The following is a 12,665-nucleotide window of genomic DNA, read 5'->3' on the forward strand; positions in this document are numbered from 1 at the left end:
CTGAGTTGAGGAGAATTTTGTTTGAAAAGACGACGGTTCTTTCAAACTTTTATCTCCAAAGCGCTACCCTGTCGAGGTAACCAAGGGGAATTGAATTGTAGCCCGTCTAACAAATTTGACGGCGACCGGAAGACAACCCAGCTTTTTTTCAAGCCACAAATCGTCTGTATTTTGTCATCCTCTGTGTAGTTACCTTGGCGCGATGTTTGAAGTTTTCCGACAGTCGAGGGATTTGAGACTAGGCAAGACTCATCTGGGGATTGATTTGAGAATCTGGGAAGCGGATACCGTAAGCTCAATACGATTCAGAGCCCTGAGACTCGTTTTTCCTCCACCAGAAGAGGCATCCGCAAGCTGTCGGAGCGCCGTAGTTAACGCCCATTGTGCGTAGGAACGTCGGAAACGCCGTACGCATGCATACTTAGCTGCAGTGTCTAGCGCTTCAAAATTCAACATCAGTGGTAGAGTTTACTTGGCTTACGAGCGATGAGCCCGCCTCGGGAGAGAGAGAGTTCTTCTTTTCAGTCATGAAAGCCACATCTCGTGGTCGTACGACGTTGTGGATGTGAATAAAACATTAATCGACCGAGTTCTTGCATCACGAACACTGTGGCTGGTTAGCGATCCGAAGCGCTCCTCCAATAAAGGACATCCAAGAAGATCTCACTGCTCCCTTCATCCACTAATCTAGGAACAGCTATAGTTGGGTGCACACATGAACGCCACATGACTTTTCTGGCCTCTCCTCATATCAGCGCGTCCAGGAGGCCACCGACAACATCATCTCCAATATTCCCAACAGTAACCCTACTGAGATATGTGAACATTTGTCATCTTGAAGTGCTTGCACACTTTGATCACCAGTGGCCCTGGGTTGATAATGTTTCGTTGGAACTGTGGTAGTCAAGCATCAACTGCCGTAACGTCCGGAAAGTAAGAACAGCTACCAGCCGCGTTGATCGGACAGAAGACCCCATAGAGTTGAGCAATCTGTTGGAACGTATGGCACATGGAAACGTCAAGATTGTCCAAGAATTCGCACATCCATATAGGGCACAAACTTAGTTCAGGGGACAATTCTGGTTTATCTCACGACTCAGAAAACCCTTCGAACAGAGAAAATCCCCCTTAACATCGTTCAATAGACGCGGAATAATGTGTTTAACTACTATGGACAGATATGCAGCCCAAGTGGAGCTATGAAGACCACCAGGAGTTTGAACAGAAGCTGGCAGTGTAGTCGCAAATAAAATGAAGATAAAGCGCAAGTATCGGCTTACACGCCAGAAGATGAGCAGAAATACTCTGACATTCAAGACACACCTGCCGAATAGAGCGTTTCTGGTCGGTTGCCACCATTTCCTGAGCCCCCTTCCTTTAATACTCAAGGAATTAGCGAATGTCTTCGCCCCGCCCAGCAATCTTCCCCAAAAAGGAACTAATCCCGATCCCATGAGTGGCGATGACTGTCAGTTCTGACAGCAGATCCATTCCAGGAAACCCCCGACCGGTCAGTTCAACGTGTGTTTTGTAAGCTCTTGGAAAGAATCGTATACATCAGGGTATAGCGTCATTTGTACTCCACCAGAACCTGTGTTGTTCAACTAACCCGCTGGTAACCAGAGGACGATGGTTTAAAGCTCATGACCCTGGACGTAGTTTTTCTTGAATTCGGTAGAATTTTCGACACAGCTCTGTCATAGCCAAAAACAGGTGTGAACACAACGAGGTGCCCTGACTCGCAAAGAACCGGCCCCCGGTGGATCAGTGATCTGGTTACAAGCATACCACCGTGTTAGGCGGAATTCCACACGGATCCCTCTTTACCGCTCGCACTCAGGGGCTGCTACGTCCGAGAAGTCCATCCCACGCAAGATTGGCCGAGAATTCGAGACGCTTACCGGTCCGGCCTCAAGACGAGATCCGATTGGTCGAAAGTCTGAACCCAACAGCCAATCATGACCCAGTATTAGCCAAATGCCGGTTGCCAACTGCGCATCCAGACGCGTCCGAAATTCCAGCCTACGCTATATATACGAAGCGCTGTACAAGTCTTCCTGACTTCGTTTTGGGCGTTAATATACCTTCGCACCTTTGGTGGTTGTTTTTGACGTGAACGCTAGCTTGGGAGGCTCAGACCGAGAACTAAGCTGAGAGAAATACCGTTGCTACACACCGACATGTCCAAACTATGCAGGTATCAAGATGATGGTGACCCGGATCTTACTCAGGAAGACTTGGACCGTTTCGTGTAGTGATAAAGAAATTAGAATCTCATTTCAATATATATGAATATGCTTGGGCCAGTGAGGCCGGCGTTGACGCGCTCCACCTTGGTAGGACGCTGCGAAGGTTATCACAGGTAGAATGAGACATCCTCTCGACAACATCCTGCATGAATTGATCTTGTGTGCTGACCAGAGATATGCTTACTTACTTCAGCAAGCCTACGTTAACAGCTTTTAAAGTCCGTTTCTCCATGCCAATCTGTGCATCTGGAATATGGTGGACCATACCATCCTACACCAGGTGAATTGCAACCAATAGAGAGAGAGAATGTGTGTGCAGGGGGTTGCAACACGTCTGGTAGATAGCTTACCTGATTTAGATCATGGGGACAGACCGGTGTTCCTGAATATTTCACCTCAGTAGTATCGCCGAGCCACGGATGACTGATAGGACGATACTTTGGGTCCGAACTGTTAGCTGACCGACATGAAGACATCGTTTCACCCTTCGGAATCAAAGTGCTTGCAAGCTCTACGACTGTCGGTCTGTCGCGGCCGCCGTTGTGGCGAGAATAGTCTTTTGTGCATGTTCCATCTGGAGGAAGGTAGTAATATTCCTGGAAGTTCTACGAAACTATCCCTGCACATGAACCGGATAGGATGTATTCGTCCGAAGGATAGAAGGTATTAGCATGCACTCTCCAGCTAAAGCACTGTAGTTTCATCAGCAGTGCGCATCTGACGAAACTCCAGACCGTCTCCAAACCGCTACCTCCCGGCTGTAAGTTTGAACTCTTATCCGTTCGACCCCGAGCGGCTGATCAGGAGTGTGATTGACTCGTACTTCGCGCCGCTCATCTTTTACCTACGGGATCCACATCACGCGGTCACACGTGTTAACTGGCTCCTCGAGCAACAACTTCTCAGATGGAAGTTTCACTCATTGGGTGAAGTTTATCCCTCCACTGAGCTACTTATAGATTCTTGGTAGTGTGAGAGGATTTGGGAATTTTGTGGGGATTTCATCATGTTAGTGAAGCCAATCTATGCTGGAAAGCTGAGAAGCACTGTACAGCTGCTTCATCCTTACTGGGAATCATCAGCGGTGCGCATCTCGGGAAAGTCCGGAGAGTCTCGAACCCGCGCCCTCCTGACTAGTAGTTTGACACTTAACCGTCCGATCACCAGTGGCTGATCAGCAGTGTGAATAACTCGCGCTCAGACAGAATTTATCGCCGCTCATCTTCCAATCATAGGATGTACATCACGTGGTCACACGTGTTGACTGGCTCCTCAAGCAACCACTTCTCAGATGGAAGTTTTACTCATCGGGTGAAGTTTATCCTTCCACTGAGCTACTTACGGATTGTTGCATAAATTGGTACCACCCACTGGACAAAATCTACACCAGAGATTCTCAAATCCATTCGTACTATCAACAAACTACTTTTGTAATGTATTACTCATAAGGTTGCTGAAAATCTGTCGACAGCCCACTACCGGTTTCGCCCTTCCAGTTCGGGCTCAGCAGGTAGGCGCAGTCCCCGGGTTTCCGTCAACCTTATGTTCTACTTGAAACCAAATTGCACGGAATCAGCTAACATACACTCATTTGCTTACTAATTTGGTTTTTCGATACACGTGTAACGCGATATCTCGAATATCGTAGCGACTGAAACATGAGGCGGCCTGGTGCAGCACATTTAGTTGCCTGAAAACATCACAAACGAGAGATTCAGCTGGGTTCCAGGTGAGTGTCTCGAAAAACCAAATTAGTTTGCAAATGAGTGTATATTCGCTAACAAACTACTTTGTTAGCCTTTGTGTTCCAAGATAACTTCTCCTTGACAGTAACTGCTTTGATTGGTTCGCCAAGAACGAGACCCTACACGTGATCTGTTCAAAAAAAGGAGGACTGTGAAGGTGAAATTCAGCTAAGAATCATGTTTTGAAAACTCCGAGAGGACAAACTTGTCTGTCGTGGCATCAGCCTTTTACGTGCTCCACACTGAAAGATAAGAAGACCCAGTGTACGAGTTTGGAAACGATGGTCTTTGTTGGAAAGGGGCTCGAGATTCGTAATGAAATACGCATAAGGTTGCTGAAAGTCCGTCGACAGCCCACGTCCGGTTTCGCCCTTCTTGGGGCTCATCAGGTAGGCCGTCAACCTTGTGCTTGAGGTTCTTCGAGGTTCTTCAGACAAACTGGGTGATAGATCTTTGAAATTGAGGATGATCTCTCAAAAAAATACCAGTCACAAGCCAACTGTTAATCTCTTTGGGCCCGTAATATTCGCTCCCCTGGTAAAAAAACACCCTTGACATGGTCCTCATATCACCACATGGGCCTGATCCACCGCTTCTGTTTGTATGTCGTCGGTTCCTTGCTTGAGGGCACCCAACAAGTGGCATCGTCCCCATTCCGTCTTAGCTACTTGTCCTGTTGTTCGGAGGCCAGCCGTCCCTAAAATCCGAGCATCACATCATTTGGACGGATGTGTCACGTGCAGGACACGGACCAAACGAAGGCATGCCCTGATTGGTCAGAATGCCAGCCAATCCGGGTTGAGAATCCTTGACTGGACGCTTCTCGTCCCCCTCACGGAGATTCTGGCACGACCTTGTCGAACACTGTGACTACCCTATAAATACAGTTGTAATAGTTTCCTTTGTCTCCATAAAAGGCTGTGCAGAGCTACCGTGCATTCTGATATACCGTATTGGGGGGAGCAGGAAGCCAAGGGACCGGTACAGAGTTGCACTACCGTTTAGCAAGTCATAACAGACTGATACAAGTTGCACTACCGTACAGCAAGTCACAACACCTGTATTCAGTGATGGAACATCAATGGTACCGATAAGGTACTCTTGTGCGTGAGATTCCCTCGAAAAGACCCAATATTGTGCCGAGGGTTGTCACTGCTCAGTCATCACATCGGTTGTATTTCAGTCGTTTTGAGGGAATCAACTGGACAACCTTATCAAGTATAGGCCTTGAATGGCATTGAAGACTACTTGTTCATTCTAGCAGCGTCCTCTGCTGAACTGGACCGATGACTGTTCTATTGTAATCATGTTTGGATAGCATTTTTGACGACAACAACCCATCCTACGCCCTACTCATCTAAATTGCTATTTGGTCGAATGTTCTCATGTTATATTCAGAGTGATTGAGTACAAAAAATGGGGACCATAGAAATCCCTCCCCTCATTTCAAGATTTCATGCTCTGACGGCAGCTTACTGTAGCATGACTTGCTTCAGCTCAGTTGCCTTACGGGGCTACCCAGCACCGATCATTTTCTGGAAATTTGTGGAACTTGTGCTACTGTATTTGGAAATAAGTAGTAAGTAATCAATGTTGTTTGGATTGGTCTGGCGGATTCCTGAGCTGTGTGGATAGTATGGAAGGTAGGGATTTATACAACTGGCGCTCAGCCAGTAGGATGCTTCCAACTAAAGCAGCAGGCTACCCAAAGCAGCCACTTTTGATGAGCTCTGCTCACTACGGGGCAGTTTTGCTGTCCTTTTGGTGTCTCCGAACTGCTTGATAACTTGTTTCGTCCTGAATAGTGCCGTTCTTCGGGCGCTACTCCACTCTAAGGTCATTGGGTGTTGTGTCTTGATGTACGGTAGTGCAACTCTGTGTCGGTCCCTTGGCTTCCTGCTCCGCCCACTATGGTATAGCAAAAGGCACGGTAGCTCTACACAGCCCTTTATGGAGACAGAGGAAAATCAGTACAACTGTTTATATATTGGGTAGTCACAGAGTGTTCCACAAGGTCGTGCCAGATTGTCCGTGAGGGGGCGAGAACCGTCGAGTCAAGGTGCTTGACTCGGATTGGCTGGCATTCTGACCAATCAGGGCATGCCTACGACTGGCCCGTATCCTGCACGTGACACATGCGTCCAAATGGTGTGATGTTCGGTTATTAGGGACAGCTGGCCCCCGAACACTGAGATAGTTCAGTTTTTCTCGGCGCATGAATCTGTTGAAGAGCTCTGTTTAACCCCATGGTCAATACACCCGGTACGTATTTATCCAGTGAACTCGGTACCAACAATAGACTGATAAAATTGCTAAAAGCAATCGTTCAGTTGATGAGGTTCTCTGTTAAAAGTGCCGAATAGGTCTGTCTGAAACGCACATCCATCCGATATAGCCGAACACCTCCCTCCGTNAAGGTTTAAATCCTGTTTAAACCAGTTTAATATGTTAAATTGTACACAAATGAGAGTACACTTCGCGCGAATAACCTCACTTGTGAAAAAAAGAAGAGCAGTAAATCACGCGTACAGACAGGGTCAGAATCCCAGATACCTTGAAATCATGATGAATACCTTGGTAGTTTTCACGCACCACCTGTTTTTCTCTAATTATCGCATAGGTTGATCGTTCGGAGGATATGCAAAACAGAGCTGTGGAAATTCTGCAGTCTCTTTGGTGTCGCACACTATCGAGCCCGGATCAACACTGTCTTGTGGACGAATATTTCCGAAGCAAGAAAGTCATTCTGACAGAATCGTTGCCTGGTGAAATTTCGGAGGAGAAAAGTACCTTTCAGGTATCTGTGAATGAACGAGAGAAAATTATCTTGGACTTCAAGGTCAGTTTACCCGTTTGGTTCATCAGTCAGGAACTAATGCACTCATCTTTTATGAAGATTATTCAGGTGGTATAAAAGATGACACAAATTACTCTGTATAAACCTACCAATTTTTCTGCATCTAATTATAATATTGAAATAACGGTAATGCCCCGGCCCAATTATCGATCTGGTTTTCCTAAGCTGACAGCAATTAACACACCGAGGATACACTGAGTGTATTGAACGACCACATACATCGCATCATATTTAAAGTGGATGTAACGATAACATTTTGGAAATTAGGACGCTTTCTGGACGTGAAACCGGCAGGTGGAGGAATGCAGCGGATACTGGAAATCGACTGTCTATCGAGCCCATATTTTCAGCCAATCAGAGCTCGCCTTGATGCTGGACCGGCCGATGGCCCGGTCTTTTGTTCAGTCACGTGAGAGTTTTGGCTTGCTGACAGCTGTAGCACATAACTGTGATCGATAAGACAAGTCAAGAAAAGTTAAGCCATAGCCCTGCTCCTCCCAGGGTGTCGTGCAACTTCATGTGGTTGTGAGGTTCCTAGGATTCGTTTTCACATCGTTTTACTCATCGGCGTGTCGACTGATGTGGTAAAGGCTAGAGGTAGCCCTGTTGAAAGACAGGACAGTTCAAAGTTCAGAGGATCGCAGAACGGGTGCGAAGTGCAGGCGACACCCAAGGCAAACAACAATCAATGGCAGCGCGAGGATGTTAACCAAAGCCCATAAAATCGATTATCAGACGAACCAATCAAGGGACAGTCAAAGGTGCTGCATCAACAGTCGCGTGCTGACACATCACGTGAGTCTACTGTGATTGGACCTCGAGCGAACGCGGACTGAATACCGAGAACCGAAGAAGACGTTGCCTACGGTGGGCATGTCAAGGGGGGGCGGGGTTCTGACCAGTGAGCAAATGTGCTTGCTTAGTCAGGGCTAGCGTCTTTTTAGTTAGAATGATTTATCATGATATCTATCGGGATCCGGAATCACGACTAACTCGGAAGGATACATTGCATCCCAAGTGTATCAGCCTACCCCTTCGTCCGCATCTAATCGCATGTGTCGAACAGACGCGAAGCGAATCATCCTGATGGGCGATCTAGCCACAGAGCTGGTATTCGCACGGATGACTCATCGGCAGAGACACGTTGATGCATTGCCATCATCTTGGTGAGTTTCTGCGTGGGATGGAACTATCTTTTTTGTCTGGCGGGAGCGTGGAAGTCGTACGTATTGCGTCACAAAACATCACAAAACGTGTCACAAACATCACAAAGCATCACAAAATATCGTGTTTTATCTGGTCGCAAGTCACACTGGATTCACATCTGATGATCGAGTGAGAAACCAGCAAGGGCAGTGTGCAGTTTAAGGGATAATGATGCCATACACTGTCTAAGTGATTGGGCACTCACGGCTAAATTACAGTGTTCAAATGCTGACCAGAAGGGTTTGGAACTCCTCAGTGACTCATGAAACAAGACCTGTTGATGATTGCTCGGCGTGACTGATTAATGTTGCTGAATTTGAAATTGCGAGAGAAGTGGATTGGACTAACAATGTGCTGCGTTCGTGGTATGCGATTCACGTATGAGTCGCTCATCCTAGCTGACAAAGTGGGCCATTATTGGATGGACGTTCTAAGTTGTGTTGTGACTTGCTGAACGGCGGTGCAACTCTGTCGGTTCTTGGCTTCCAGCTCCGCCCACTATGGTATATCAAAAGGCGTGACAGCCTCAGACAACCCCTTATGGAGATAAAGGAAGATTATTACAACTGTATATATAGGATACTAACAGAATGTCCCGCAAGGTCGTGCTAGAATCTCCGTGAGGGGGCGATAAGCGTCGAGCTAAAGATGCTCGATCCAGATTGGCTGGCATTCTGACCAATCAGGACATGCCTCCCTTTGGTCCGTAGCCCACACGTGACACATCCGTCCTAGTGACGTGCTGTTCGGTCATTAGGGGCAACTGACCTCCGGACACAGTATTCAAATTCCAATGTATGTAGCTTGCTTAATGGTTGATTGCACACGTAAAAAACACATTCGGCTGTTTATTTCCAAACAGAAACCAAGGTCATCGCGTAGAAAACTTGCGTTGGGTCTTCAGTTATCTGAGATGTCAAGTTTGTCAAAAGCGAATCGCCTCAAAGAGAGACAGGAGTACTGAAGGTTCATGCTAAATCTTCTTCTCGTAGAGAAAACTCCTCATCATTAGTTTCGTCACTTCCCATCCTGGTGTAACGGTGATACTACTGATGGGGGGCATGCGAGTAGTACGTTTTCTTCTCGTAAATCCGCTTTGCGTCTCTTGAAAAGTGGGATCTATTACGGAATTTGTGAACTCGCTTTCTATCATTTGCTTGCATTTGAGTAACAAGCAATGAATATCCAGGAAATTTTATGGAGACGCGTTCAGGGAGAAGATGGATATTCAGTTTCTGTAAACAAGGTGCATATGAGTTTTGCTCTTGTGTCCAATAGTCCGTAACGGTTCAGTTGGTGTTTCTCTAGTAAACAACCCCGCAGCGATCGTCAGGGGTCCCACAACAAAAAAGCGATGTTGAATTTCGCCAGGGTATTTATATTTTGGAAGGATAATAAGTCTGTGATTGGATGCAAGCGTTTCGTCGCCAGCCGGAGCGGCATCCCTAGTGCGCAGTCGATTGTGGAAATTCATCCTCAGTGCTTATGTTTGTATTGTTTTAGGGCGTGCCTGTCAACCTCAGTCGGACCCGTTCTTGGTATTATATAACCGGTCGACTTGCCGTCCTAGTGAGCCATCTCTCTATTTGATTGGGTACATACATTGCAGGCAACTCACCTTCTAACCTTCTATTGGTCGTTTCGAATAAATGAGGCTAGGAATCATACGCACCAAACACAAGCGGACACTTTACGGAGGTGATTGTCTCCGAGTGGTTTCATGTTTTACTTTCGCCGTACTATTTTTTCCATTTCACGAGTTCTGCCACGAATCAGTAGATACATTGATCAGAAGTTGAATCTGTTCAACAAAACAAAAATTTCCGCCTCTGTTTGTTTCAGGTTATGGACACAATGCTCAGCACACTACAACAGGCCGTGAATATGGTTCCCCCTGGCACGTGTGAATCTCCATTGCAATGGTTGGATAGTATACGCCCCACTTGGGAGCGCGTCCGAACAGATGTACTTTCCGAACCACAAGTCTGCTGCCAAAACACACAGCACGCATTGGCGGACATTTTAAGCGGTGTTGAAGATCGTGTCGATTTGGCCACGCAGTTGCTACCGATCGATTCCGAATTTGGCCAGGACCGACTACAGCAGGCATATCGCCACCTGGAGCTAGCTTGTTGGTTATACGAAAAACAGGTACGTATACAATTTCGGTTTGAGCTAAGTTGCTTTTGATGGTGATCACTTACTGTTTCCAGTTCCAGCTAGTAGGCCTAGTTAAACTAGCTGAACCAAGTAAGGAAGGCTTTTTAACTAACCGGTCACTCATCTCTTTCGGCAGCACGTTTCTCTCTGCTCTGGCTCTTGGTGGTTTTGCGTTCTGCACGATTTTTGCCTACTGGGAGTATAGTCAGTAGTATAATGTTTTTGGCTCGCAAAAACCAGTCCCTGTTCAGAGGCATCTTAGGTTTGCATGTCACTCTGTATGGAGACTACCATATTTAAGCTTAATTCTCGGGTACCAACTGTTTCTAGGGCAAACATTCTGTGGGTCTTTGTCGCCAGTCGATATTAATTTTTATTTATGACATTGCTTGAACCAGGATGAGGTCAAGCGTGGGGAACGTTACCAGACACCATTCAGCTCATCTGTAAACTCAAGCTGCTTGCTTTGGAGCATCAAACGGAAGTCGCACCTCACGTGATACTACTCACATGATCGGTGGAAAACCTGCAGAGCCGACTTCCAGTTTCGCCCCCTTTCGTGTTCATCAGTCCGCTAACACCAAATCAATTTCCAAATGAATGTTTAACGCCAATTAAGTGCGATTTAATGTTCGAACAAGACATAAGACCGATGGATTCCCCAGGGAACAGACCTGTCTAGTGGGACCCAAGGAGAGTAAAGCCAGCGAATGAACTGTCCAGGACCTTTTGAGTGTGAAGGTATCTTGAATATCGTTTCAACTGTAACACGAGGTGACATTTGTGCAGAGCGTTAAGTTGAAACCTGTGTTTAGCATATGGGGGTGTACCAAATTTACGACAGCACGGAAATTCGATCGAAGGTTTAAACTGATCATTTTTCAAAGGCCTTCACAGCTTCTTGTAAAGTATTCCCGCAGATTCGTGCATTGATTCGCGGTGCCTCGTGTGAGAAACCGCCTCCTACTCCCCCTCAATAAGAGTGAAACCCCTTTCTTCATGCGGATCACTGCACACAACCTAAGTTGCCAACCTTTCCCCCAGCGAGTCATTTTCAGCTAAGGCCTAAGTGGAGATCACCAAGTATTTGTAAACAACGACGCCTGATTGGTGGTATGCACTACCAAGAATCTACTGCGTATGGGCACTCTGGCCTGTCTTGGACGGTGGTCACAGCAATCCACTTCTAGCAACGTCGTAGGTTCAAATCTCTTGTATCCCTGGACAACTAAGGTGGCTTCAAGCACTGTCGTTTTGAAGCCCTTCGGTGGTAATCTGTCGCTTCACACGAATCTTGCAAGCCACCATGATGAGCCTGCATACTCCCCGCCATTTCCTTTCATCTGAGTCACCAGAACGGCCTGTTTTTCTAGTGAAACTCGAATGAGACCCCCGAAAAGCAAAGTTTTATGAAAAATATGATACAGGTTGACGGTATTTGTGTATTAGGACTTCTCATCCCAAGGCCTACCCAGTCATGTTCTGCTTTCCAACAGCTAACACTCAAGTCATTTTAGATTCGGAACGATTCAACATGTGGCTTGTCATGGCGATCACGTGAAGAGCTCATAAATGACTTTATTGGAAATATGTATGGCTGAGAAATTTAGGCGTATAAACAGCAAGCATGTTTGCTTACTCTTACCTTCTGCTTTCGGTAAATTCGCTCCGTCTTGCACAGAGTGTGTGTGTGTGTGCGAAGCTGTCGCTTTACTGAGTTATCGATCGAGACGAATCACCTCAACTCCGGAAGCCCCCGCTGCTGTCTCAAAATAATGCAGCGGGTATTCTGCTTGATAGTTGAATTTCGGAACTAGAATAAGAATGAAGGACAATGAAATAGAGAAGAACCAAAGTGAATGGGGATTGCTTTGTCTGCTGAGCTGAGGAATCTGGTTGTGAACGTCTCATCACTCGTTAAGGTGACTTCGTCAGTGCGTGCTTGCGGTAGCGGCGAAGTAGTATGTTGTATTAGTGAGAGATGCTGAACAGTAGTATGGTCCATAACTTTATATACATACTGCTGGCCATGTTCGACCTTCGTTTGTGATTGGTTGTTTGAGTCGACAATACGATTGGTCTGCTTGTTAGTATGTGTTTTGGTTCGTTGATACCCACTTCATCTTTCATCAATTCAGCTCAACGGTCCAAACATGTGGTATTGACTGCGCAATGCACTTGCATTTATGAGATAGTTTGGGCCTCTCCAAGACTGTTTGTTCTGTTCGGAGGCCAGCCGTCCCTAATAACCGAACATCACATCGTTTGGACAGATGTGTCACGTGCAGGACACGGACCAAACGAAGGCATGCCCTGATTGGTCAGAATGCCAGCCAATCCGAGTCGAACATCCTTGACTCGACGCCTCTTGCCCCCTCACGGAAATTCTGCCACGACCTTGTGGAACACTCTGTGACTACCCTATAAATACAGTTGTAATAATTTTCC

General features: G+C 46.6%; 2 protein-coding genes across 2 annotated transcripts in view; one reads left to right on the forward strand and one right to left on the reverse strand.

Moving 5' to 3' along the window:
• Positions 1 to 12,665, forward strand: part of T265_14893 (hypothetical protein) — a gene marked incomplete at both ends in the record, with an annotated part of 71,954 nt that overhangs the window by 40,539 nt on the left and 18,750 nt on the right. The window contains 2 exons of the mRNA XM_009175706.1: positions 6,615 to 6,833; positions 9,900 to 10,208. Of these exons, the coding sequence (XP_009173970.1) occupies positions 6,615 to 6,833; positions 9,900 to 10,208 (528 nt within the window). The remainder of the gene's footprint in view (positions 1 to 6,614; positions 6,834 to 9,899; positions 10,209 to 12,665) is intronic.
• The window catches only part of T265_09591 (hypothetical protein), a gene marked incomplete at both ends in the record, with an annotated part of 36,023 nt that overhangs the window by 8,738 nt on the left and 14,620 nt on the right, over positions 1 to 12,665 (reverse strand). The window contains 3 exons of the mRNA XM_009175700.1: positions 1,902 to 2,027; positions 2,600 to 2,845; positions 11,957 to 12,030. Of these exons, the coding sequence (XP_009173964.1) occupies positions 1,902 to 2,027; positions 2,600 to 2,845; positions 11,957 to 12,030 (446 nt within the window). The remainder of the gene's footprint in view (positions 1 to 1,901; positions 2,028 to 2,599; positions 2,846 to 11,956; positions 12,031 to 12,665) is intronic.

Source organism: Opisthorchis viverrini (genome assembly GCF_000715545.1).
Source record: "Opisthorchis viverrini unplaced genomic scaffold opera_v5_292, whole genome shotgun sequence".
NCBI lineage: Eukaryota > Metazoa > Platyhelminthes > Trematoda > Opisthorchiida > Opisthorchiidae > Opisthorchis > Opisthorchis viverrini.